This window comes from Psammomys obesus, unplaced genomic scaffold (assembly GCF_907164565.1).
Source record: "Psammomys obesus unplaced genomic scaffold, mPsaObe1.curated_primary_1811, whole genome shotgun sequence".
In the NCBI taxonomy this organism is placed as follows: Eukaryota; Metazoa; Chordata; class Mammalia; order Rodentia; family Muridae; genus Psammomys; species Psammomys obesus.
Window position 1 is genome coordinate 16,073,487 of NW_026585504.1, and position 27,959 is coordinate 16,101,445.

At 42.1% G+C, this 27,959-nt stretch overlaps 1 protein-coding gene across 1 annotated transcript in view; it reads right to left on the reverse strand.

Annotated features, from left to right (window-relative positions):
* Nucleotides 1–27,959, reverse strand: part of Rtf1 (RTF1 homolog, Paf1/RNA polymerase II complex component) — a 59,804-nt gene that overhangs the window by 26,660 nt on the left and 5,185 nt on the right. The window contains exons 2-4 of the mRNA XM_055594132.1: nucleotides 18,664–18,774; nucleotides 6,234–6,381; nucleotides 2,628–2,832 (exon numbers count right to left, since the gene is read on the reverse strand). Of these exons, the coding sequence (XP_055450107.1) occupies nucleotides 2,628–2,832; nucleotides 6,234–6,381; nucleotides 18,664–18,774 (464 nt within the window). The remainder of the gene's footprint in view (nucleotides 1–2,627; nucleotides 2,833–6,233; nucleotides 6,382–18,663; nucleotides 18,775–27,959) is intronic.

Genomic DNA, 27,959 nt, shown 5'->3' on the forward strand with positions numbered 1-27,959 from the left:
GGAAGGAAGGAAGGAAGGAAGGAAGGAAGGAAGGAAGGAAGGAAGGAAGGAAGGAAGGAGAAAGAAAGAGAGAGAGAGAAAAGAAAGAAAAAGACCAACAAAAGATGAATTTTCTAAGTGGCTTTACTGTATTGCTCAGTGCTTCTAAGTCATCACCTTCAACATTCTTCTAGTTGCTAAAAAAAATGTCACTCTGCTTCTTTTAAAAAATATTTATTTATTTATTACAAACACAGTGTTCTGCCTACATGTATGCCTGCAGGCCAGAAGAGGGCACCAGATCTCATTATCTGATGGTTGTGAGCCACCATGTGGGCGCTGGGAATTGAACTCAGGACCTTTGGAAAAACAGCCAGTGCTCTTAACCTCTGAGCCATTTCTCCAGCTCTATCAACTGCTTCTTAAGGGGGGGGGGGAGGGGGAACCTAAGCAAGAGTCTCAGTGACAGTATACTTCCCTGTTGTTAAAAAGCTTCCTCCTGGGTTTGATCCCCAGCTCATCCACTCCCCCAAGATAAAACTCACTGTGTGTGGTGATACATGCTTTTAGTCACAGCACTCAAGAGACAGAGGCAGGTGCATCTTTGTGAGTTTAAGGCTAGCCTGGTCTACACAGCAGGTTCCAGGCCTTTCAGAGTTACATACCGAGAAACTGTATCAAAAATAATAAAATAAAAAGGTAAACGTCAAATATAAAGTTTGGGACAAACTGCTCTCAAAATTTGTGATCCTGGCCTTTTATGTCAACCTTTATGGTCTCCACAATGACCACAGATCCAAACTTTGGAAGTCACCCTTCCTCACTCACAACTCCAGCACAGTATTCCAAGTCCTGTTTGTTGCAATACAGGTTACCTCGGAGGCAGACACACTCAAAACAAATGCCTACCACTTTCTGCTGACTGAAAGGAAACATTCTTGTCTAGGATAACTCACCATACTTAATATGGTCTCTAGAAGGGATAAACATGCTCTCTGAGACAACTGAACTAATTGCCAGAGTGCGTCAATTTTCTTCTCAAGATACTAGGTAGATAGGGAAAGAAACTAGTTCTGAGGACTCTGTTACCTAAGACAAAAGCCATGTTTACTTTGATCTTTCTGGGAGACGAGAAAGAACTTCTGCCATTTAAAATAAGTATGGAAAAGCCCCAGGAGCCTGAAGCAGCTTCTGATTAAATAAGTCAGGATGCACGGCAATGCTGATGACTGAACCTGGGGTCTTGGGAAAACCATGCAAGCAATTTACACTGAGACACATCACCAATCCAACATTTCAGCCTTCTATTTTACTTAAGACAGTTTTATTCTAGAACCCAGCATGGCCTCCTGAGTGCTGGGATTATTTTTGTTAATTAATAAAATGACATTCTAAACTTGAAGGCTGGAGAGATGGCTTAGTGATTAAGAGCACAATCATGAGCTACAGAGGTCATATCCCTGCATCCACGTAACAAGCCACACAGCCTACACATACCTGTAATCCCAGCTCCACTGGGGATGGAAACAGGACAGTCAATGGAGCTTGCTGGTTTCCAGCTTAGCCAAGAAAACCAGAGTCTCGGGTTCAGGGATAGACCCTGCCTCAAATAAATAGGTAAAATACAAGAAGACACCTGACAGCCTCTTCTGACCTTCGTGTGTACACAGTCATGAGTACCTATATATATGTTGTAAACACACACACATACACATGCGCACACACATTGTAAAAACGAAGACAAGATTATGACTTTCTCAATAATTTTTGTCTGGTAAAGATGAAATAATATACTTTATTTTTTGTTAAAAAAAATTTAGGGGCTAGAGAGATGGCTCAGCGGTTAAGAGCACTGTCTGCTCTTCCAAAGGACCTGGGTTCAATTCCCAGCATCCACATAGGAGCTCACAACTGTCTGTAATGCCAATTCTAACGGATCTGACACCTTCACACTAATGCACATAAAATAAAATTAAATAAATTAAAAAAATTTTAATTATAGCAGATGGTGGTGGCATACTGCCTTTAATCCCAACGAGACCAGGCTGGCCTCGAAACTCAAAGATCCACCTGCCTTTGCCTCACAAGTGCTGGGATTAATGGTGAGTGCTACTACACCGAGCAAAAACTTGTCTTAAAACAAAAATCAAAAAGAGGGACACAGCTCAGTAATCTTGTCCAGCATGCCTGAGGCCCTTGGTTCCATCACCAGAACCACAAAAAGCTTACTGAATAATGCACATTAGTAAAGGATCAATAAATGTGACCCTCAGCTATTTGGTTTACATTATACTAACAATCACATCTCTAACTGCCTATTCCTATGAACAGATTCCCTTCAGCTTATTAAGGGGCTGCATCTCAACCCACTTGGAGCTGAAACCCTGAAAGCTGAAAATGCATTTACTATACCCAACCTACCAAACATCACAGCCTAGCCTGACTCAAGCATGCTCAAATCTTAATTGTTGTAGTTTGGCAAAACCATTTTCACAAAGCCTCCTGTGAAATGAAATGTTTGGCATTCCATGTAATTTATGAAAAATTGTAATGAATGAGAAAACCAATTATATGGGTAGAAGCTCTCATCACTGTTAAGCTGGAAAAAAGAATCTTAAACTGTGCGCACAGGGTGGCAAGAGCCTTACCTTCTTTTCAACACCTCCCTCTTCTCTATGCGGTTGAACAGCTCCTGCTCCCTCTCCTTCTCCGTCATCTGCTCCAGTCGGGCCCTGTCTTCCTCATCTCCCATAAGATCCTCTCCATAGCCATCATGGAACTCTTCATCTTCTGACGAGGAGTCTGAGTCTGAACTGGAGGAGGAGCTGTTGCTGTCAGAGTCTGACACTTCACCTGCAGCAAGGGACCAGTGTCAGAGCACACCACGCTGTGTGACCCCATGGCGACAGTTGCCTCCCCTTGGGACACACCCATTGCCACTCACTGGGGATGTCTCCTTGATCTGCCTTTAGTTAAATACAAACAGACTAGGAAAATCTAGGCAGGAAACATAAGCCAACACACTCTTTTCCTCTTTGAGACAGGGTTTCCTATGTATCGCAAGACATCTTTAAACTCACAGTCTTCCTGCCTCTGCCTGCTAAGCCCCGGGTTTACAGGCCTGTTGCCTACCATACTTTCACCTCAACTCTGTTACTGTGAAAAAAAAAAAAAAAAAAAAATCACAGGCCTATAAAAACAACCTCTAAACAAACAGTCACATTTTTGCCGGGGGGTGGTGGTGCACACCTTCGATCCCAGCGCTTGGGAGGCAGAGGCACGGAGATCATGAGATCTCTAGAGTTCCAGGACAGTCAGGGCTAAGCAGAGAAACCCTGTCTCAAAAAACCAAAACCAAAACCAAACAAAACAATAAATAAATAAAAAGAAATATAAAGGCTACTTTTTATTAGAGAGATGTGTAATGTACAGGCAATGATAACAAATGATCTAAGTAAAGAGAGTATGAAAGTCAAATTAGTCTGTCTGTCTGTTTTTGAGACAGGATTTCCCTGTGTAGTCCTGGCTGTCCTGGAACTCGCTCTATAGCCCAGAACTCAGAGATCTGCCTGTCTTGGCCTCCTGAGCACCACCACCTGCCTATATTTCTTAATTTAAAAAAATATTTATTTATTTCTATGTATATTTTGTTGTTTGGCCTACACATATATATGTAGATATCTGTGAGGTGGTTGGAGTCCCTGGAAGTTGAGTTGCAGACAGTTGTGAGCTGCCATGTGGTTGCTGGACTTGAACCTGGGTCTTTTGAAAGAGCATCCAATGCTCTTAACTGCTGAGCCATCTCTCCAGCTTATTTCTTAATTTTTAAAATTTTAATTAAATTTATTACATTTGCTTATTTTGTGTGTATGTAAGAGAGACAGAGAGAGACACACAGAGAGAGAGTACGAGAGAGCATATGTCAGAGCTTATGTGTAGGGGTGAAAGGACAAACCTTTAGAGTGAGTAATTTCCTAACATCTGGGTTCCACGGTTTGCGTTCTCTTGCTGGCAAGCATCTTGATCCACTGAGCCATCTAGCCAGCACAGTTAATGTTGTGAGGCTCACTATGTTGTCCAGGCTGGCCCCCCAAATCTGAGTTCCTGTGGCTGAACTGCCTCAGCCTCCTGAGCAGCTGGGACTACAGGGTGCACCACCAAGCATAGGTCAGCCTCTCTCTTAACACCACTACAGTTTGAAGAATTACAGTCCGCTACATTGTTTAACAGAATCCTGAGGTGGTAATGAAAATATTTACAATGTGAAGCTTATTCTGTATATGATGGTAAAGACTGTCAACTTGACTCCATCTAGAAGCACAAGATTCTGGGCGCGCCTATGAGGGGGTATCTTGACTCAGGTAACTGAAGTGGGAAAGCCGATCCTAAAATGAGCGGCATCATTCTCTGGGTTTAAACCCTGGATCAACACAACAAAGAAAGGGAGCCAAGCATCAGCACTCATCTGTCTCTGCTTCCTGACAGCAGACATACTGCAGCCAGCTCCTCAGGCTCCTGTCACCAGGCCTTTCCTGCTATCTGATGGACTATACCCCAAAACTGTGAGCTGAAATAAACCTTCTCTCCCTTAGTTTATTACAGCAACAGAAAAAGTTAATAAACCCATGTCACCGTGCAGCCCTGGCTGGCCTGGAACTTTCCATGTAGACCAGGCTGCCCCACCCCAACTCACAAGTGTTAAGACTGAAAGTACATACTACCAAACCTTGCCCACCTCTGGAGTGTGTAGTCTTCACTACCTAAAAAGCTGCAAATGGAGATGCCCTGTCTTAAACATCTCAATCTTTATGCCATGAGTGAATACGCCTGTATTCTTTTAATTTAAATTTTATTTTTATTATGCGCATGTGTCTTTGTGTGGGAATGTGCCCAGGTGTAGTACCTTCAGGGGCCCAGGCATCCAATCCTAACCTAGCTCAGGTCTTCTGTAAGTGTGTACTACTCTTAACTACTAAGCCATCTCCCCATTTCAGCCTTTTTTTTTTTTTTTAATAAATTAATAATCCTTCATTCAAATGTTACCTGCCATGGGTGGCTCACAGACAATTGAAATGTGAGTACTGAAACTGAGAAACTAAATTTTAAATACAAATTTAATTTTATTAAAGTTTAAATAGCAATAGTTATCCTCCAATTTGTTTTAGTTTGTTCTGTCAAGAATTTAGGTTATGAATTTGGCAAGTATATTCCGAAAGTGATTTATGTTCTTTGCTGTCCCAACTCCATGGTGCTACGGATCAAACTCAGCTTTGAGCATAACAGACAAGTTGACTGCCACCAAGCTACAATCCAACACCTTTTAAAAAAGTTGCCTTCATCGCTCTTCCTCCTCACCCTGGCAGTCCTGGCCGGGGGTCTAGGCTAGGCTCTGGTGCTGCTGTAGTTTTTTCTCCCCTAGGCAACTCTGCTTTGCCTTCCCTTTCAGTGTCACAGAAGTACGTAATACCTGTCTGTGGCTCTGGGCGCTGGTAACTTGGATCACCTGATTAGAAACTGCCCCCAGGTTTTCCTGTATAAAGGCTAGAATGTACTAGGTGATGCTTTTAGCCCACATAAACATCTCGTTGCCCACAAACTCAAACCCATCCATTAGATTTTGATAATTCTGCATTCTTTTTTACTTTACTCAGACTCAGAAGTTTGAGAAAGGAAGGAGGATCAACAGTCTCTGGACTGCAAAGAGAGTACAAGGCCAGTTTGACCTAAATAGTGAAAAACCAAAAACAACAATGAAACAAAAAAAAGACAACATATATTACTAATGGATTTTAAATCATCAATTATACCAGAGTTTGCTTGATTCAACTTGCATTCATAAACATGGGCTTAAAACCAGGTTAGGCCATTTTTTGGCTTAAAAAAAAAAAAAGTTTACTATTTTAGTCCTGGAATAAGTTCAGCTGTCAAACGAATACTGACAAAAAAAAAAAAAAAAAAGCGTAATTTCTGAACTGTCTTCATGGAAGAATATTTTCTATGGTATTTAGTATCTGTTTCAAAGATTTCCTTTCTCAGTCAGACAAAATTTCCAGAAAAAAGAAGAGAAGGTACTCAAGACTGAGAGGAGCCCACAGCACAGGATCTATGGCAAACTCCAGTGGCTTCGCCAACCCTTTGGCATTACAAACCCATGGCCACTGAGAAAACAAGCTCTCCAGCAGAGGCCCAGCTGTAGGACAGGTCCCTTTTTTCCCCGGTCTCACACCTCCTTCTGGGCTGGATGCTGGGCTCACCTTCCTCAGGAGCTGAGCTCTCAGCTGAACTGTCTTTGTCTGAACTGCCCGAGGAGGCAGTTTTGTTGGCTTGTTTCTTCATGGCTCCTTTCTTCTCTATTTTTCTGGCTTTTCCTTTCTTCTTATTTTTATTGCTCCCAAATGTCCACTATAAGGGGGGGAGAAAAGGAAAATTGAAATAGGACTACGCACTTTAATGATGTGATACACGCGTATAATACCAGTACTCCTGAAGTGGAAGCCAGAGGGTTCTGAGTTTGAAGCTAGGCTAGGGTTGCACAGTGAGACTGTGCTTTTAAAAACAAACACAAAACCAACAAAAAACAACTGGTCCTATTTTCTGTGGCAAAATTGCTGAGGGCTGGCATGCTGGGTTTGAGCACACAGGATGGCCGAGTACTCAGGGGGGTCTCAGGAAGGCAGAGAACTTTTTGCAGGCTAAAAATGACAAAAAGCACAGGGAGAAAGGGCCAAGGCCACTTTTTGGCACAAATAGTAGCATCAACAACTCCAAGGAAGCAGTAAAGTGAAGTTAGTTTGTTAAGTCTTATTTTAAAATCTGGACTGTAAGGCTCAAGAGACAGCTCAACGGTTAAGAGTCCATACTGCTCTTGTAGAGGACCCAATTCAGTCACACAGACAGGCACTAAGCTACATTGCTAGTAAGTGCAGAAACAGATTTGCAACAGAGAACTAACTCATAAAATACGCTGAGGCAATGTTGTCTCCTGCTTCCTGTTAACCTTTTATTTCTTTTTCTGTTGGTAGTGTACATGTGGACGTGAGTGCCCATGTGCCAGCTGGGGTCAAGGTCAAGGGCTTCTTCCCCCACTGCTCTCCACGTCAGTGTGTGAGACAGAGTCTCTTACTGAGACTGGCTGGAAGTGAGCTCCAAGGATCCGTCTGTCTTCCCTGCTCCCAGTGGAGTTACAGACGTGCTACCCAGCTTTCGTGTGGTCTGACTCTTTGTCTTCATGCCTGCATGGCGGGCACTGTACTGACAGCAGTGTCACAAAGACTGACGGCTGGAGATGACTCAGAAGCTAAGAGTTCTGGGTGCCCTTTTAGAGGACCTGGGTTCACTCTCCAGCACCCATGTGGCAGCTCAATTTCAGGAGATCCAAAGTGCTTTTCTGGTCTCCATGGCACCAGGCACTCAAGTGGTGCACAGACATACATGCAAGTAAAACATACATACACATTAAAAAAAAAAAAGTAATCTAAGATTACACTGTAATAGTGTTTCACTAGATCACAAACATGAGATCCTGGACTTCTCCACTTCAGGAACCTGCAATCTGGGTCATTTAAATAACAAGCTGCACATGTTTGTAATTCTAGCCTTCTGATATTCTAACCTGCTGCTCTAGAAAGACTTTAGTTGAAAAGTAACTGATGAGTTTTAGTCTACTTTTTAATTTTCATTCTATAAGGAATTTGCACTAAATTATGATGATCCTTTCATCACCACAGACCATTCATTTTCGTAAACTACACTTTCTTTATGTACTATTTAACAAAAACACAGTGTTTTTGATCCTACTCTAACAGGATCCTACTCTAACAGGATTTAACAAAAACACAGTGTTTTTGATCCTACTCTAACACAAATGGGTAGTTTGTGTTGTTTTGGTGGCTCTGGGGAAGAAGCCACCTTACTGGTGTCTCACAGCAGCTCTTCCTAAGATCATCACTCTTACTTCATCTTGATAAAAACATTCTTGTAGGCGCTTTATTTTCTTTTTAGAGACTAAATCTTCCTATGGAACCCAGGCTGAACTCAAACCCGCAATCCTCCTTAGCATTAATGGTGTGATATAATTACTTTAATTCCCATTTACTTTTCATTTAAAGGGGAATGAAAATAAAACAACTGTACGTTCTGGGATAAGATATTATATGAGTGAATAGTGACTTGTATAGGTGAATTTGCTTTCTAAAATGTTAATTTCAACACCTAGGTCATCATCTAGAAAGAAAATGTAATTTTCTCTTATACCTGAAGTTTCAGGCATTTCTGATTTTAAATGCTTAAGGAAAATGATTTGCAAGTCAGTTTAAAAGAATTCAAAACCGTTCACAATGTTTTTTAGCTAAAAAACACACACACCAATTTTCCATACAGACAGTATTAAAAGTATGTATACTGCTTCATTGGCTCTTGTTATAAGAAATAGGACAAAAGTATATACACTACTCTAGGTCTCAGTTATGAAAACGGCCTCAATCCACCTTTCCCAAACAGGGTCTGGACTCCTCCCCAACAAAAAAGTGAGGCAGTTCAGAGTGAGTTACTAGGGTCATGTGTGAGTCAAAGTGGCTAGGTCTATGTTTGCCTACGGGTGTGGGTTTCTAATGTGCAGCAGAGCCAAACTCTGGACTCCCGGGGGAGTGGGTGTCGACCAGAGAAAAACTACCTAAGTGTGAAGTCACACAAATGAACCCAAGTGGGAAAGAAGTGTGAAGCCAGGGCTTCCTCATGCTTCTGCTCTTCTTCTCTCTGCCTAAGCTTCCACTGTCTCCCATCTGTTGCATGTGGCACTGCTTTATGGGGAGGGACAAAAAACAACAGTAAAAACAGACAAAAATTCAATGCTGACCTAAAGGGGGCTTCTTTGCTGAGCCTAAGTGTGAAAAGGGTGTCGGCTGTCTTTCATTCAACAATTTCCTGAAGATGATGGCAAAGCTGCCCTTCTCCCCCAACGAGGCTAACTCAGGGAGCTCTATGACGCCAAATGAAAATAACCAACAGTGCAGTATGTGACCCTCTAGGAAAATGAGAATATTACACCTAAAAATAAATTTCTGGGGGCTGAAGAGATGACTCAGAGGTTAAGAGCACTGCTTGCTCTTCCAAAGGTCCTGAGTTCAGTTCCCAGCAACCACATGGTGGCTCACAACCATCTGTAATGGAATCTGATTCCTTCTTCTGGTGTGCATGAAAAAAAATCAGCTTGACAAGCTGAGTTCAATCTCAAGAACTCACATGGTGGGAGGAGAGAACCAACTCCTGAAAGTTGCCCCCTGACCTCCATGTGTATGCCATGACTCATGCATGCCCAGATGAATGCACACACAAAATTTAAAACTCTTAAAACATTGTTTTTGGCTGAAGGTGTACTCCCTGGTAGAGTACTTCACTATCAGTGAATGCCCTTTGCTTAGCTCCGATACGAGGTCGGGAGAATCACCTCTATTCCCGCTACCCAAAATAAACACTGAAAATCTGAGAATTTCAGGAAGACTCAAAGAGTTCCAATAATCAGCCAAATATTTTTTTGCTCCTGGAGGATAGATCATATTTGCAGTATTTTACATTAAAATGTATAAATAGATATTCCTAGATGTTTTCTGACCTAAGTACATATATTAAATATTTGTGTAATAACCATTCTATCAAAGTATAAATGAGGATAATCAACACTTCAGGGCAAGAGAAACAACAGAGAAATATTTCACTCCAGTCTTTCTGTTAGAGACCGCTGGAGACCGCTTACCTATCCCATCAAATCCCTTATTCTTCTGACTCTGAGACAGAGGAAATACGAAGTCTTTCATTGTCAGAGCGACAGTAAGTGGAGTGAGGGGAGGCAGGGCAGAATTGATGCTCTGATGTTTTGTCCACTGAGGATAAAGTACAGGAAATGAGCTGCATATTATGGTTTTTGGGGGGGACTAAGGCAGTAGTGAAGGGAAAGCCCTGTTGCTATCTGTCAAAAGTCCAAGCCTCTATTTTCGTATCTGTGGAATGATGAGTCCAGATGATCTCTAAGACCCTCAGCATTATGGGATTTTTATATTACGTGGATGTTTGTCAGGAGGGCTCTGTATTCATTATCCTAGAAACTAAAAAGCCACAAAAGCAGTATCTGAGAAGGGATGGTTTCTGAACTTTGTGTTTTGTTTACTTTTATCCTGAAGATTAAAAGAGTCACAGAAACTGAAGAGTAAATGCAACCTTATGTCAGTACAAAGGCCCCTGAACTCTGAGCACAGAGGCCAGAGCATCCCCAGTAAGAGCTACCCACAAACTACCAAGGAAAGGAGGAGAACTGGCTGTCAGTCAGGACTCTCATATGTATTGACACCCTGTTGCTTTCCTAAGCACACTGTGTGTACGCCCCACACAACACCAGACAAGCAATTATATAGACACACAGCAAAGACAGACCAAAATACAAGCCAGAGGGAAGATGTTTCTTACTTAATAAGACAGACTACAGCCCGACTCTCACTAAGGTAACAGCTTAATGGCAGCAGTCAAGTAACAAATCAGAAGGTGTGTACCATACTATCCCACATCATCCTAAGGGCGTGTGGATGTTACAAGCAGCCTAGGACCAGTTTCCTTCCAAACACTAAGATGGAAGATGGGCTGGAACACAGGATGGAAGTGGTTTCAGACTTGAGAAGCCCTGACTTACTAAGAACTAAGAACTGTGAATATTTTGGAGGCAGGAGAATAAAGAAACTTGAAGATTTCAGACAGCATCCCTAAGATGCCTAGGTCTTGGAATCCAGAGCAGAAGCCACTCTAGCTCTTTGAGCTATAGCACTATTGTTGTTGTTTTTGCCCCCTTGAGCTAGGGTCTCATGTAACCCAGTCTGGCCTCAAATTCACTACAGAGCCAAGAATAAACTTGACCTTCTGACCCTCCTGCCTCATCCTCCAGCACAGAGAATATAGGCATAAATCTCCACGCTGGTTCCGAATTAAATTTATATGTGAAATAAAAACATTTCAAGTAAATAGTGTTCAGGAATAATAGCTAACAAATGGTTCTAGAATTGGGTCAAAAGAACCGGAAAAGAGCCACGCCTTTTAACCTGAGACTGTCTTCTTCTCTGTAAATACAAGTAACACACTGACTTGACGGCTTACTCTGGGTAACAGGAGACTAAAAGGAGACAGGATACGGAAGGTTTCACTCTCGTTGTAAGCCATGTTCTAGCTGTGCAGAGCTCAGTGGGTAGAGTGCTTACTTGACACACAGGAAGCCCTGGTTTTGATCTTCAGCAGATCATAACTGGAGACATGGCTCATTAGTTAATTGTACACACTGGTCGTGCAGAGGCCCTGATTCCAGCACTCACATCAGGTTCACAGCTGTCTGTAAGTCAGTTCCAGATCTGACATCTCTGGATTTCTATAGTGCTGTACTCACAGACACATATCACATAGACACACATACACAAAATTAAAAATAAAAAGCATTATAAAAAAGGAGAAAGTTCATTTTGGCTACATAATGAGTTTCAAGCCAGCCTGGAACATATTAAACCCTGTCTCAAACAAACAAAAAACAAAAACAAAATAAGCAAACAAACAAAAACCCAGCAGGGAGTAATGGTGCATGGCATTTAATTTCAGCATATAGGAGGCAGAGGCAGACCTCTATGAATTCAAGGCCAGCCTTGAACAGCAAATTCAAGTTAGGACTACATAGAGAGACCCTATCTCCAAAACAAAGCCCTGTTCTACATAAAAGCAATGCGGTATTTTACGTTGAAAAAAGAAAATCAGAACTTCCATTGAAGCTGTTTTTCTCCCTCCTTCCCTCCTTTCTTGTGCTGAAAACAAAGCAATTGTCTAAAGGGTTCTGTATTCACTTTTACAGATCCTGACAGTGGCCAAAACAAAAGTATTTGAGATAGCACGATTCCTCAAGTTGTTCCCCGCCCCATCTTGAATATGAAAAGAAAGTTGAAGAGTAAACGCAACTTAATAATGGCACCCAACACTTCAAGACGACTGGTGGGCTGGGAAGTGGTGGCAAGAGCTTTTAATCCTCTGTGAGTTTAAGCCCAGCCTGGCCTACGATGAGAGTCCAGGACAGTCAAGGTCCAAAACAGAGAAACCCTATCTTGAAAAACAAAAACAAAAAACAAATCAAAGGCTGGTGGGATGGCTCCATGGTTCCAGTTGTTTGTTGCTTAACTGACAACTTGAGTTTGATCCCCAGAGCCCAGTGAGTAGAAGTTGCCCTATGACTTCCACAATGGATACTATGGCATGTACACACACACACACACACACACACACACACACACACACACACATTATAAATTTTATAAAGAACCTAAAAATGGCTTGGTTTTCTTTTTCTTCCATTGTAGTACAAAATTATTGTACAAAAGATTCCACTGTATTTTAAAAGCTGAAAATCACATAACTTGTCAAAAGCCAAAAAGACGTGATAAAGAGAAAAATAAAATATAATTAATACTATATCATCTTGTCTGGTAAGAAGCAGTAATGGTCTTTATTGGAAGCATATGCTATTATCATCTTTATGATAAAACAAGAACAAAATGCTCTCAGCCATGTAGATCAACTTACCCAAAAAGCTGCTTGTAAGTAAATTCAAAAGTCAAAGTTTAGGCCAGGCAGTGGTGGTGTCAGCCTTTAATCCCAGCACTTAGGATACAGAGGCAGGAGGATCTCTGTGAGTTCGAGGCCAGTCTACAGAACAAATTTCAGGACAGCCATGGCTACACAGAGAAACCCTGTCTCAAACAAACAAACATACAAAAAAGAAAAGAAAAAGAAAAAAGAGAGAGAAAAAAAAAGTAAAAGTTGTATTTTTTCAAAGTGTTCTATTCCATTGTTGTTGAAACAGGCTCTTTCTGTGCATCCCAATCTGACTTTGAACTCTTGACACCCCTGCCTTAGTAACCCGCATGTCGGGTTAGCGCATGCCTGGCTCTATTGACTTTCTTCTATTAATACGTGCATTAGAGACACCCAGAGATTACAGAGTACGTTAAGCAGTGGCACAACTAGATCCAAGTGAAAAGCTTGAAAAACCAGGTGGGTCAGAGAAGGAGAAGACAGACGTTTCAGGGAGGAAAAGTGAAATAGATTAACAGCTAGAAGAGAGCAGAGTCTAAGAGGTGAGAGTGTGGGCATAAACATGACTCAGAAAGCCTAGAAGTTCTGGGACAGAAGACACAGCATCGACAAGTGCTGAACTGCAGGCTGGGCCAAATGCCCAGCTCAAAACTGCTGGAAACAAGGCTATCCATGATACTTTTAATATAACTCTCTCTAGGTGTGGTAGCAAAATGCCTGTAATCCCAGCATTTGGGAATTAGAGGGAGATAGATAAGAAGTTCAATATCATTCTCTGCTACATATCCAGTTTAAGGTCAGCCTGAATTATATGAGAGCCTGTCTCAAAAGTTAATAAAAATTTTAAAATTAGGGGCTGGAGATAGCTCAGAGGTTAAGAGCACTGGCTGCTCTTCCAATGGTCCCGAGTTCAATTCCTAACAACCACATGGTGGCTCACAGCCATCTATAGAGATCTGGTGCCCTCTTCTGGTGTGCAGGCGTATAGGCAGGCACAACACTATATAATAAAATCTTTTTAAAATTTTTTAAATCAAATATTATAAAACAAAAATTATTTAGGTGAAAACTTCAGCTGTTTTTTAACTTTATTTAAATGTAGCTGATATTCAGCTTTGAAAAAAATTAGGACATTCAAAGATTTTGGGTTTTTTTGTCCTTAAGACAAGGGAGAATTCACATTTCCTTTTCTAGTTGTTTCTAAAAAGGACTCTGAAAGTGTCTCATGTACGTTAAGTTATTTTTATAAAACTGTTTGTTTCTCTTAGTTTCTCTCTTAACCAAGATATCACACAAATAACTAGACCTTTTGTATCTGTTTAATAATAAGCATCACAACATAAGAACTGAACAGTTTTAATTCTATTCTTAACCCTCTAAGCTAATGTGCCTTCCTCCCACCATACATTCCACTTTGTAGCTTTCTTGCTCCTGCTCCTTCTCCTGATCCCTCCTGAACATCTACCCTTGCCTCAATTCCCTACTTCCTCTTCTACCTCTTCCTCTCCTGGCTGGCAGGAAGTCCAACCCTATTCTCTCCCCTGCTCAGTGACTGGCTGTAAACTGCTTTATTGGCATACCAGGGAACAAATGGAGAGCAGTGTTTTCACAACATTGAGACAGGAGAGTCTCAGCACAAGGATTGCAACCAGATACGGGGAGGTATAGAAATCAGCATTCGAACCAAACAACTTTATAACTTTATGCCAACACAAGTAGGATTCATAAACTTTTCATTTTGCCATGTTTTTAAGATGTATTTATGTTATGTGTACTGGTGTATATATGTCTGTATGAATGATGCATTAGGTATGTATACGCACCTGCATGTATGCATGGGCACCACCTGAGTGCCTGATACCCATGGATGCCAGGAGAGAGCCTCAAATCTTCTAGAATTGGACTTAGGGACACTAAGCAAACTGCCATGTGGGTGATGGAAATCAAATCCAGATCTGCTAAAGTAGCAAGTGCTCTTTTGTTTGTTTGTTTTTGAGACAAGGTTTCACTGTGTAGCCTTGGCTGTCATGAACTCACTCTATAGACCAGGCTGTCCTTGAACTCACAGAGACTCACCTGCCTCTGCCTCCCGAGTGCAGAGGTTCAAGGTGTGTGCTATCGCCACCGCTCTTAAGCAGTGGGCAGGACCTCAAGCACAGCAATCATGTACTCTCAACTGTGAGCTACATACACCCTCTGCCCAACACTATGGCTTTCAGCCACTGAAGTGTTCTTTGTAATTTCTGAGGCTTGGTCCATAGAGAACAGAAAAGGCCTTGCTTATCTTTATGTACATCTCAAAAATCATTTACCCCAAATAATAAATATATTTACTAAGTCTAGGGTTTACCCTTTAAAAAATACTATACATAAAGCATCCCCTTATGGGCTGGACAGTGGTGGTATACACTTTTGACCCCAGCACCCAGAAGGCAGAGGCAGGTGGATCTCTGTGAGTTTGAAGCCAGCCTGGTCTACAGAGTGAGTTCCAGGATAGCTAGGGCTACACAGAGAAACCCTATCTGGGGGGAGGGGGATGCACTTATTCCTTCACCTGTTGGATCTTGTACTTACTGTCTAGGGCATACACTTCTTCTAAATGGGAAACTGTCACAATGACTCTCTTTTTCCTCTCCTCATATTATTTAGATAGCTATTATGTTGCTCTAAAATCGGAGTGTTTTTCTCCTCGTGACTACTCATTAACTCTCTAACCCAGCCCCAGCAAGACAGTGTCTCATGTAGCTATACTGGCCTTCAACCTGATATGCAGGTAAAGAAGCCTCTACCTCCCAAGTGCTGGATTACAGGTTTGTGCTCCCATGCCCACCTCCCATTGATCTTTTAAATTAGCTGCTCTTGGTCCGTGGCTCAGCAAGTTAAATGTGCTTGCCACCAAGCCTGATGACCTGAATTTAGTTCCTGAAACCACATGAGGAAATAAAGCCTGATTCTTCTTGTAAGCTGTCCTCTGACCTCTACATGTGCCACATGGTAAAGGTGCCCACGCATATACTACACTCACTCATACACAGAATCAATAAAAACTGTAAAAACTTCAAATTAACTGTCCTCATCAATTTTCTGACAAAACATTTCTTTTTATGAATATTAATGACTCACAAACGTAAACAGTATCCAGGTATGGTGGCTCATACTTATAGCCCCTGGGAGATGGAGGCAGGAGGACTGCTGCATATACTGAGACCCTGTCTCCAATGAGCAAAGAACAAACAAACTAAAAGACAAAATAAAGGAGCATATTTGAAAAAACTCCAGGAAGCATCTGGTGTGTGTACGTTTGGTTGGTGAAGAGGATGGCCACTTCATCAACCAAAACTTTTTAAAAGGCTGGTTTGCAAGTCGCAAAGATGTAAAATTAAAGCAGAAATGATACAGCACAGTACTGTTTTTTTCCCAGACAGATGTGTGGATAGACATCATTACAGCAGAGGAAAAAAAAGACAATAATCCCTATCTCAAATTTCATGGATTCCTCAGGAATCCCCAACCCAACCTAAACTATCTAGAGCAACCTCAATTCTGGATCACAGTACTACCACTGAGTCCTCTAGGCCAGATTGAACGAAACAAGGTTTCACTGTATAGTCTTATGTTACCTCCTAACTGTCCAAAGAAGTAAAACATTTGCTCTTAGCTGTGCAAGGTGACACACATAAAGTAATCCCAGCACTTGGGGAGACTGAGGTAGGCAAATCACTGTAGCTCAAGGCTAGTCTGGTTTACAAAGTCAGTCCAGGACAGTCAAGGCTGAGAAACCCTGTCTCGGAAAACAAAAACAACAACAAAACCATTCTAACTCTCAAGTCTTCTGTACTAGGCTAGGTGGAAAGATGATCTTTCAGAATAGTTGGCAGAGAGGCTGCTATTCCCCAGCAGATAGGGCTACAGTAGGCCTATGGGCCTGGGCAACAGCAGGATTTGAGAATTCGTATAGGCTGCTGAAGAGATGCTGACTGGTTAAGAACCTTTTGTTGCTCGTTCCCAGCACCCACATCAGGCAGCTCATAGCCACCTCTAACTCCAGCTTAAGGGGATCTTATGCTCTCTTCTGGCCCCTTCACTAGCACCCAAGTGCACACACACACATGTAGATATACAACTAAAAACAAACTTTAAATAAAACAACCTTCAAAAGGGAAAAGCTACTCCAGACTCCATTCCATGGTAGACAGGGCGCACCCTAACAGTCAGGCTTTTCCTTAAGTACATAAATAGCTGAGGTAAAGAATAAGGACTTGGGTTGTTTGGTTTGTTTGTTTTGGGTTTTTGTTGTTGTTTATTGCTTTGTTTTGAGACAGGGTTTCTCTGTGAAGCCTTAGCTGTCCTGGACTTGTTTTGTAGACCAGACTGGCCTCGAACTCACAGAGATTCACCTGCCTCTGCCTCCCGAGTGCTGGGATTAAAGGCATGCTGAGAGAGGATCTTGATATATAGTCCCAGCTAGTTTCCATTCAATTCAAGATCCTTCTGCCTTTGCAATGTTAAGGTCACCATGTTTGGCTAAGGTAAGAAGTGCTTATGTAACTAGAACAAAGGCAAGCCTAACTATAAAGACGCATCACTGAGACGACTGTTACGGAGCTGTGGACACCAACGCTGTGCAGTTGGCATACTTCACCTCTGTAGGAGAAGCAGTCAGGACGGGTGGATGGGTAGACGTGTGGTCATACAAGCGTCTAAGCCCAGAATCTGGGAGTAAGGGCAGTAGGCTCGGGTGTTTAAGGCCAGCCTCAGCTACATAGTGAGATCCCAGCCAACCAAGGCTATAGAGGAAGACACCATCTCAAAACAGAAACTGTACCAAAGCAAAGGTTTTTCTGCATTGTTAATGCACTAAAAAAACAAGACTCAAAATCAAATTAGTTCATAGGCCTCACAAATTTTGTATTAGACCACATAATTTTATTGAGGCAAATTACAGTCCCTGCATTGGAAAAATAAACATTTACTGTCTCTTGCTGTGGAAAGCAATTTTAGGTCTCCTGAATTATTTAAGACTAAGAGAATATTACTACAGTCAATCAGAATGCAAGCATTCTTAATTTACAAACATTGGGAACTGGTAAATACTGTTTGGATGTTAATTAAACTTCGTGTTATTAAATGTTTTAAAATTTACTGCTAAAAAGCATTTGCTTGGATTAAGGAATAAGAGGCTAAACAGAAGGGCATCATCTCTCTCTCTCCAGGAAATCACTGAAGGGAAAAGTTCTTCTATCAAGAACACCTGTCTACTCCCCCAACTCCAATTTTCAGGGCTTTGCTTTTGCTACTGGACTTTGAGAAAGTTGCCACAGATTAGACAATGACAGCTGTCTGGCTTGGTATTTAACAGCCTCTGAAGTTAACCCCATCATTTAGAGGGGTGGCAGATCAATCTTCCCAAAGAAAGCTTTGTGGCTCAAAGCATTGACCATTAAAATAAATACATCACGTACATTTTTTTTCTATATTATTTTTCTCTTGGGTCTTGTATAAACCAGCTAGCCTTGAAGTCTTAATCCCACTTCTTCAGCTTCCTGAATGCTGAGATTATAGGCATGTACCACAAAGCCTGACTTAAATTTTTTTCTAAAATGAAAACAGTATTTAAAAGATGACTTTTTTTATTTAAAAAAAAAAAAAAAAGACTAATGGCTAGGCAGTGGTGGTACATGCCTTATTCCTAGCACTTGAGAGGTAGAAGCAGACAGCTCTCTCCGAGTTCCAGGCCAACCTGGTCTACAACATAAGTTCAAGAACAGCCAAAGCTACACAGAGAAACCCTGTCTCAAAAAAACAAAAAAAACAAACAAACAAACAAAAAAAAAACAAAAAAGAAGAGGAGGAGGAGGAAAGAAGAGGAGGAGAAGGAAAAAGTGACTAATGTTTGGCCCTTCCACAATAGAGAGAATGACCACCAAGTAAGGCACATAATTCAAATTCACATAATTTCTTTTTCCTATCAAGTTCTTGCAGGTCTTTAGTTATAGGTCTTAGTTTAAGGTAGCAAAATCACCAGGCATCACCAAGCCAGTAATCTTCAACACACAGGCCTAGCTCCTCCACACCTACCTCATCATCACTGTCTGATGTTTCTGAGTCTGATGAGGCTGCAGGCTGATTCACAGGAGGCTCCTTCTCCTCAGAGTCACTGCGCTTCCGCTTTGCCAGGGACAAGAGCTCCTAATTGGGCAGAAATAGTCACATCAGTTTTGTTCAACAGAAAAGTATAATGAAATGTCCATTCTCCCTTATCTCCTCTACATGACTGTGCTTTCAAATGAAATACATTCATGTGCACTGGGCACATGAGCAGAGACAGAACCAGCATTCACGTGTAAAACCTAAACTTCAAAATCTGCTCTCCCTTGAAAGAGTGATACTATCAGGAAATGGAACTGGAGCTACCTTTAAATTTTCAGATTCCTCTCTAAACTGCTGAGTCCCTGCCACCCATATTGCATGGCAAGATCTATGTCTGCAAAGGTAATCTGCCTCATGATTTAAATGGCAGACAGCCAATACTCCAAGGATCTTTTACAGTATTTCATAGTAAAATTAGCATTTGTGGCTACTCTACCTACTAAGCTTGTAAACTATAAGTTTCTGAGATCATTTTATATTTTGAAAACGTAAATCTGAAAAGAGGAAGTATATTTCTGACATATAATCCAGGGTCACAAAGTAAGTAGGATTACTTTGGCCAGAATTTTAATTGATAATTCCGACATTCGCATTCCCTACCCTGTTGATTTAAATACAAGGGGTGATGGTGCTATCTGCTGTACATAGTTTCCTATTACTTTTCCTCCCTTATGCTCAGTCCAGTTACTCAAAACATGACAAAAGGTCACTTGCTCTACTCTCTGCAATAACAAAACAAACTGACAACTAGGTTGTTCTTACTAGATGCCCGGCTCTCTTCTCATCACCCAACACGACACAATCTGTACCATTATCATCCCCATTTAAAGATATAGAAGCAGCTGGAGGGCTGGTGAGATGGCTCAGCGCTTGCTGCTAAAGCCTGATGAGTTTGGGCCTTAGAACCCAAGTATAAGTGGAAAGAAATAATGGACTCCATTAGCTGTCCTCCAACTACACACGTGCCAGCCCATGCACATGCATCATATACACACAATTTTACATATACATCATTTTTTTTTAAAAAAAAAAAATCATCTATTTCTATTTTATGTGCACTGGTGTTTTGCATACAAGTTTGCATACAAGTTTGTCTGTGAAAGGGTGTTGGATCCACTGGAACTGGAGTTACAGAGAGTTGTGAGCTGCCATGTGGGTGCTGGGAATTGAACTCAGGTCCTCTGGAAGAACAGTCAGTGCTCTTAACCACTGAGCCATCTCTCCAGCCCTTAAACACACATTTTTAAAAGCAGCATCTGTAGCAGGAGAGGATAAGTAATGTTTCTGAGCTGTATAACATACTTAGCAAAAGAAGTACACAAGAGAACAGGATTTGAACTTGGCAGTAGAATCTTGGCTCCTAAAACAGTTATGGTTTACTAGTCTAAAACATTTTCTGTTGTGCCAGAGAAGGCGCAGTTAATCGATACTGATAGTAGCAGTCCTGGGTGACGGCAGTGCTAACCAATTAGAAGTGAAGAGCAGGACGGACTTTAAAGTGGCACACTGCTACAAAGCACCTGTTTTCTCCCGCCAGCCCCTTTCTATTTTAGGAGGGCCGTCCTTCCTTGTCCAGGGTGAGAAAGTGACCTGAGATCAACAGCTGGCCCGCTTCTTCTACATAAGCAGTCCTGAGATGTCTGTCACTCTTCTCATGTCACTGGAGAATGAGCACCAGATTCTGGAAAGGCTGGTGCCTCAAGAACAGCCCTCTGTGACCAGAGGTAACTACAGACTAAATGTATAGTATGATAATATCCCTGCTTAATCCCTTAAAAATAATAGTTGGGCATGGTGGCACATACCTTTAGTCCCAGCACCGGGGAGGTAGAGGCAATTGGATATATCTGAATTTGAGTCCAGCCTGGTCTACAGAATAAGTTCCAGGACAGTCTAGGCTACACAGAGAAACCCTATCTTAAAAAATCAAACCAAACCAAATCAAAAACAAATAAAGAAACAAAAAACTTCCCTTCATTCCACTATATGAATGCATCCCAGTGTACATTACCTACCAGATGAAAACTACTTAGACTGTTTCCATCTGGGGACAATTTCATGGTCATAGATTCCATTTCACCTAGATAAAATCTAAAAACAGGATTGTATTTGAATTTGTTGATGGTCTTTACTATTATCCTTCCCCCAAATGCAAAATTATAAACATAAATTTTATAATGTATTGTTATTATCAGTTTTTTTTTTTTTTTTTAATTTTCAAGACAAGAGTTTCTCTGTGTAGCTATGGCTATTCTGGAACTCACTCTGTAGACCAGGATGGCCTCAAACTCAAGAGATCTGCTTGACTCTGCCTTCTAAGTGCTGGGATTAAAAGTGTGCACCACTACTGCCTTAAATTTTTTACTACATTTATTTGTGTGTGTGAGTGTACATGGTGAGGTTGTGGATGTCAAAGGACAACCTGTGACAGTCAGTTCTCTCCTTCCGTCAGAACCTTTCACCTGGGTCTTAGAGAGTGAATCCAGGTTGTCACGCTTGGCAGCAGGCACCTGTACCTGCTAAACAACCTTACATTGCTATAAGGACTGCAGAATTCCAGTTTTAATACCAACTCATCATAACAGGTATTTGGATACACTTGTGCTCTGGTCTGAATATGTTTTGTTCCCCTGAACCCTTGCAGTATTTTGTTGTTGTTCTGAGACAGAGTCTCACTGTGTAGCCCTGGTGGCCTGGAGCTCACAGAGATCTGTCTACCCAACACTGGGACTAAAGGCATATGCCACAAAACTTAGCTTCTTGCAGTAGTTTAATCCCCAGAGTAACTTGATGGTATTAAGGGAGAAGAAGTTGGCAGGTACGGTGCACGCCTGTGATCCCAGCACTCTGGGAGGCAGAGGCACTCGGATCTCTGTGAGTTGGAGGTCCACCTGGTCTACAAAGCAAATCCAGGACAGTCAAGGCTACATAGAGAAATACTGTCTTGAAAACAACAAAACAAAAAAGGAGAGGAAACTGATTTGGCTATGGTATGCCTAAATGGGGTTTTGGGAAGTTACAACTTCATGACTGAAGCCTGCCAGCTTTTGTAAGCAGACAGACACAAGGACTATTTGTTTCTCTTACCATGATGTGGTACCATGCTGTTGGTTTCTAGCTTTAAAAACTGTGAGTGAAGCACACCTTTTCTCCCTAAGAAGTGACCTAATTCATTACAGTAATGAGATTTTGACTTCAGCTTGCAATCAAGTCCTTCACTGAAATAGCAGCTATTACATTCAGTAGATATTCATTAGAAGTCACTAAAACTGGGCTGGCAAGATGGCTCAGTAGGTGAAAGGAAGCAGCCACTGAGTATGAAAACTTGCATTCAATCCCTAGAACCCATAAGGTGAAAGGACAGAACTAACCGCCTCAAGTTGTCCTGACACCCACACACCCATGCACACACATACCCGTTACATGGCACCATAAATCTGTAACTTCAGCACCTGGAAGACTAAAGAAATGACACAAGCTTGAGGCCAGCCTGGGGTTGAAAGGATTTCCAGACCAGCCTGGGCTAGAGAACAAGACCCTGTAGCAATTAAAAAACAATAACAAAAAGCAAGGTGAAGTGGAAGCTTCCGGTTTCTTTGAAGACTCAGCTGAGTCATGTGATGTTGCTGGACGCTATCTTGGGAGCATGTGATGTTCTGTTGGAGGCTGGCTTGTGAGAGGGCACGTGATGTCTTGCTGCGAGCTCTCTCAGGTGAATGGTGTGACTTTGGTCAGCTGAGAACATCCATGGGTGGACTCTGAGGAGAGGAGATACATAGAAGCTCACAGACAGTGAGACATCGCTTTTTGGATCAACATCGCTGCACTGATCTTCATGCTTTGACACAACTTTGCAGAGAGAAACATTCCAGAGAACTTCTCAGGGCGATCCAACTGAATCTTGCGGCTTTCTCTGACTCGTGCAGATCTTCTGAATCATGCCAATTCATGTTGCTGCTTGGTGTTGGCCTTTGGACTGGACTGCTGGTATCCAGCCAACAAGAGCGGACACTTCTCAAGGAACTACTTCTAAGAAGGCCCACAACCCCCTTTGCCTAATACACTTCTTTTCCCCCTACCTCTGTTCAGTGGGGAGAAGGGAGGTAGAAGCTTTTAAGAACCCTAAGTAAGAGATTTGGTGAAAAATCTAAGCCTACAAAGAGGTTCCACTTGTACTAAAAGCAAATGTCTTTCCATCAATGAGCAAATGTACCTGACAAGCACGCTTCCACATCAGCCACAACACGATGATAGTGTAGAGACAATAAACACCTTAACAGTGTGAAAACTTGCCCTCTCCTTTCCGGAGTTCAATACAGAGAACTACTCAGGGAACTTCTGACCAAATTACTCTATGGCTTAGTTCTTTATAGCCTAATGAGGGCTTTTAGGTACAGATGGCTAGAACAATGTGACAATGAAATGTCTCCGTAATTCTGCACACATGAAGAAGTTATTATTTTTATTTACGTGTGTGTGTGTGTGTGAGACTGCAGAGGACAGAAGAGGGTGTGAAATCCCCTGGAGCTGAAGTTACAGGTCGCTATGAGCCACCTAACAGGGGTACTGGGAACCAAACTTGGATCCTCTGGAACTGTTTAGCCAAATCTCCACCTACAACATGAAGAGATTTTTAAAGAGTGATTTATTTGGTAACTGTACTGATTTGATATCAGTCTTTTTTTTTTTTAAACTGGTCCACACACAAGAATAAGACAAAAAAAAAAATAAAGAAGTCAGTTGATAAAGCTAAGCGCTAAGAAGGAAGTGAATCAAGAATATAGGCGCCTACCTGCACAAGCAGAGTGGGAAAGGAGGGCATGCAGGATTCCCTACTGACACCTCCAGGACAGCTAAGGCCATCAAGCTGATTCTGGCTCAGTCAAAGAACTGAAAGAGAAACTGTTACTGATGTTTAAGCAAGGGAGATGGGGAGGGGGGAGCAGAGGGGATGAAACAGGTGGGTGGGAGTAAAAAGAAAGTGTATCAGAGGTTTACAAAGCAGGGTCAGGAGTAGCGATTTTATCTGAAGGCAGTAAGAAACCACCAAACAGTCTGAAGCAGCGGTGTAACCCTACCCACTGAGGATTTGAGGAGCCCCTGGGGCCAGGGTGGAAGTAGAGGAGTCAGTTCATCCCACCCTTAGCAGGTTAGTGGCCTGACAAAGTAAGCAGCCATGGGGATGAAGAAAACTGGGAAGACCCAAACAGTATGTTGTATTATGGCTCACAGAGCCACTGGCAGAGGAATGTAATTCAAAGAGTGGGTACTGGTTATTTACTGAGAGTAAAGAAGAGGGCTGGAGAGACGGCTCAGAAGTTAAGAGCACTAGCTGTCCAGTGAGGGCTGGAGTTCAAACTCCGGGCAACCACATGGTGGCTCTCAACTATCTATAATGAGATCTGGTGCCCTCTTCTGGCGTGCAGGCACACATGCAGGCAGGACATTGTATAAATCATAGATAAACAAATCTTTAAAAAAAAGAGTGAAGAAAGTGGAGTGTGGTGAAGCGATTGCTCGGCATGTAAAGGTGCTTGCTGCCACGCCTGACAACCAAAGTCCCGTCACTGGGACTCGTGGTAGAAAGAGCAAGCCAATTCCCAGAAGCTGTCCTCTCACCTTCACATGCATACGAAACACCAAAGAGCAAGTAAAATAAAAACCCAGCCAGTCATTACAAAGAGACCGTGATAGAGCTCAGTTAGCAGAGTTTATCTAGCATGTACAAGATCTGATCCCTCACACCATATAAACCAGGTATGGTGGCCCACACTTAGAATCTTAGCACAGAGAGGTACAGGCAAAAGATCAGAAGCTCAAGGTCATTGGTTACATAGCCTGGACCACCGTGGGCCCTGTCTCAAAACAAACAAACAAACCCTTCTTTTTCTGTTTTTAAGGTTTTTGTTTGTTTTTACTATTGCATCTGTTTACTTCCTGTGTATGGATGCATGCCAGCAGGCCCCTATACACACATGCGTGCCAGAGCGTACATGTGGACGTCTGAGGACAATGTGCTGCGGTTCTTTCCTCTCACAGTGGAGGTCCCAGAGACTGAACTCACGTCAGAAAGCTGGAGCAAGTGCCTCTACCTGCTGAGCTGTCTCACTGGACCAAACAAAACCCTTCTGAAGCACTAATTTCCAAAGTAGCAGTATAACAATACCTTAAGTTTCACATAATCAACACCCAATGTTTCAAATTTCCAGCAAAGTTATTATAAGTGGAGGAAAGAATATGGAACTCTGGAAAAGTCTCAACTATTGCAGAACTGGTATGTCACGTCAGAGTGGGCTAGGAAGAAGAGAGAGGGTCTGCTGACATTCCACTGCCTTTCCTTTCCCCTCATTTCTTCTATGAGATGATTCTGCCCAAATTCAGAGTAGGGCTCCATGCCTCAGCTAAACCTCTCTGAAACACTCTCACTGATATACCCAAAGCTACCACTTCCTACCACTTCCCAGGTGATTTTGTTGTGGGGTCTCATGCAGCCCAGGCAGGCATCAAATTCACTATGTGGCCAAGGGTGTCTCTTAGTCCCTTAATCTCCCTGCCTCCACCTCCCTACTGTGGTATTACAGGTGTCTTACCAGGACTGGCTTTCTTCCCCCCCCTCCGTGTGTGTGTGTGTGTGTGTGTGTGTGTGTGTGTGTGTGTGTATGTATGTATGTATGTGTGTGTGTGCTCTGCACGATAGGTAGCACTTTACTGCTGACACTTCCTTAGCTCTCTGGTTTTCAACTTTCTAAAAAGTACATTTGTTTATTTATGTGTGTACAGGCTTGAGTTCCATGGCATGTAGGTGAAGGTCAAAATACAACTTTCAAAAGTTGGTTCTCTCCTTCTGCTATGTGGGTCCCAAAGACTGAATTCAGGTCATTAAGCTTAGGAGCAGATGGCTTTACCTGAGCCATGGGCTCATGGGCCCCCCTTGGTCTTTGGAGACACTGTTACTATACCTTTGAAACTGGCTTCCGACTTTTAAGTGTCCTACTTCAGCTGAGAGTAAGGGAACTTTAGACAAGCACCACTACACGAGGCTAAAGACTTATTTGTAATCCCAGCTTGCAGTAAAATTAAGTTATATATCTATCACATAGATAAATAAAATACAAGTTTATTGAAACAATACTTACAATATCCAATAAACGTGAGGTTTTCTATTCAAGTTTATCTTTACTCCTTAATGTTGCCTATAATCCATTAACCTTGACTTCTCCATCCTCAGCGTTAAAACAGATTCTGCTTCTATAGCTAGGTTAGGTGGTTCACATCTGTAATGCCAGCACTTAGAAGACTGAGGGAAAAGGACTGCCATTAATTCAAGGCCAGTCTGCATTACAAAATGAGATCCTGTTTCAAAAAACAAAACAAGATGCAAAAAGAACCTAAACCCGAGTTTCACATGTGCAGCTTCTTCATTCGCTCTGGGTTTTTAGGTTTTTTTTTCCCCAGTTTTATGACAGGGCTCAGCCTTTCCTCCCCCCTTTATTCTTCAGTCTCCTAATCTCCTTTCTAAAACATCTGCTCCAGGTCTCACAGGCCAGTATAACGCCCCATATATATTTGCCCTTCCTTCATAACCTACAGTCGAAGTTTAAGAGAACGACTCCAAGCAGTTTGCTCTTTCTCTGCCAACTCTCTCTCTCTAGTCCTTGAAGAAGGCAAATACTTCTGTTTCTTTCATCTAGCCTAACACATTTGTTGAAAAACAACAATCTCGGGCTGGAGAGATGGCTCAGAGGTTAAGAGCACTCGCTGTTCTTCCAAAGGTCTGGAGTTCAATTCCCAGCAACCACATGGTGGCTCATAACCATCTATAGTAAGATCGGTGTGCAGGCAAAATGTTGTATAAATAATAAATAAATCTTTAAAAAAAAAAAAAAGAAAAACAACAATCTCTACTCTTGAATGAACAATAAATATACCAACAGGGCCAAGTCTAAAGTGAGTTTTAGGCTGATGAGATGGGCTTAGCAGAAAAGGGTGCATGCCTCCAAGGCTGACAGTCTGAGTTCAATTCCCAGATCCTCAGAACCTGCATCGTGGAAGAAAGAGAACCACTTATACACTCTGGTTTCTAAACATGTGCCCTACCCACATAAAGAAAATATTTGTTAAAAATTTTTTAAATGGTTTTTGTCTTTTCCTCAAAAGCTTTGGTATCAGAGCTGTATAAGGGGTTGGAGATAGAGATCAGTGGTAGAGAGCCTACCTAGCATACCTAGAGTGCCTGGGTTCAATCAGGAATGAACACACAGGCACAGACTGACAGACAGACACAGGCACACAGAGAGAGAATTAATCAGAACTGCCAAAAGACTTCACTCTTCTCTAACCGTTTCCAAATTAAAGCCCCATGAAGTTAGTAAACTATTTACAGCAAGCTATGTAACATGACTGTACAAACTTAAAACTTCAGTAACCATTGGCACCCTTTACAGTGGCATTACAGCCTTCAAAATCTGCCTCTGCCTAACATAAGACAGTATTAATAAAAAGATTTAACTTTTAAATTTCCCAAGTCTTATGAGCAATATTTATAGAAGGATACTTTATATCAATGCTAAGCAGAGGTCCTAGAAAATATCTAGAGTGCCTACGCAAGATAAAGACTACTGCTTTTTTTCAGCAGGGGGGTTGGAACCTAAAGCCTCCTGTACACTAGTGAACACTCTAACACTAAATCTCTCTAGCTCTCTTTTTGCCTTTTCAGATGGTTTCACTAAGTTGCCAAGTCAGTTTAGCTGTCAGCTTACTCTACAGCACAAGCAGGCCCTGTGATTCCTCTGCTTTGGCCTGAGTAGAGTGGCTGGGACTATACAGGCTGTGCCACAAGGCCATCTCCAAAAACAACTTTGATTGCTGCCACTTCAAGTTGATGAGCAAAAACAAACAAAAACAATACAGAATCTATGAAACAGGAATGGTGACTCACACTGTAATCCTGGCACTTGCAAGGCTGAGGCAGGCAGACTGTTATTTTTCAGGCCAGCCTAGCTATAAGGAGAGAGAGACACACAGATAAGACAAACAGACAGACAGACAGACAGACACACACACACACACACACACAGAGAGAGAGAGAGAGAGAGAGAGAGAGAGAGAGAAGGAGAGCGGGTAGGAGGGAAGGAGAAAAAAGAGGGAAACAGAGAAGGTGAGAAAGCAAAGAAGAAGGGAAGGAAGGAAGGAAGGAAGGAAGGAAGGAAGGAAGGAAGGAAGGA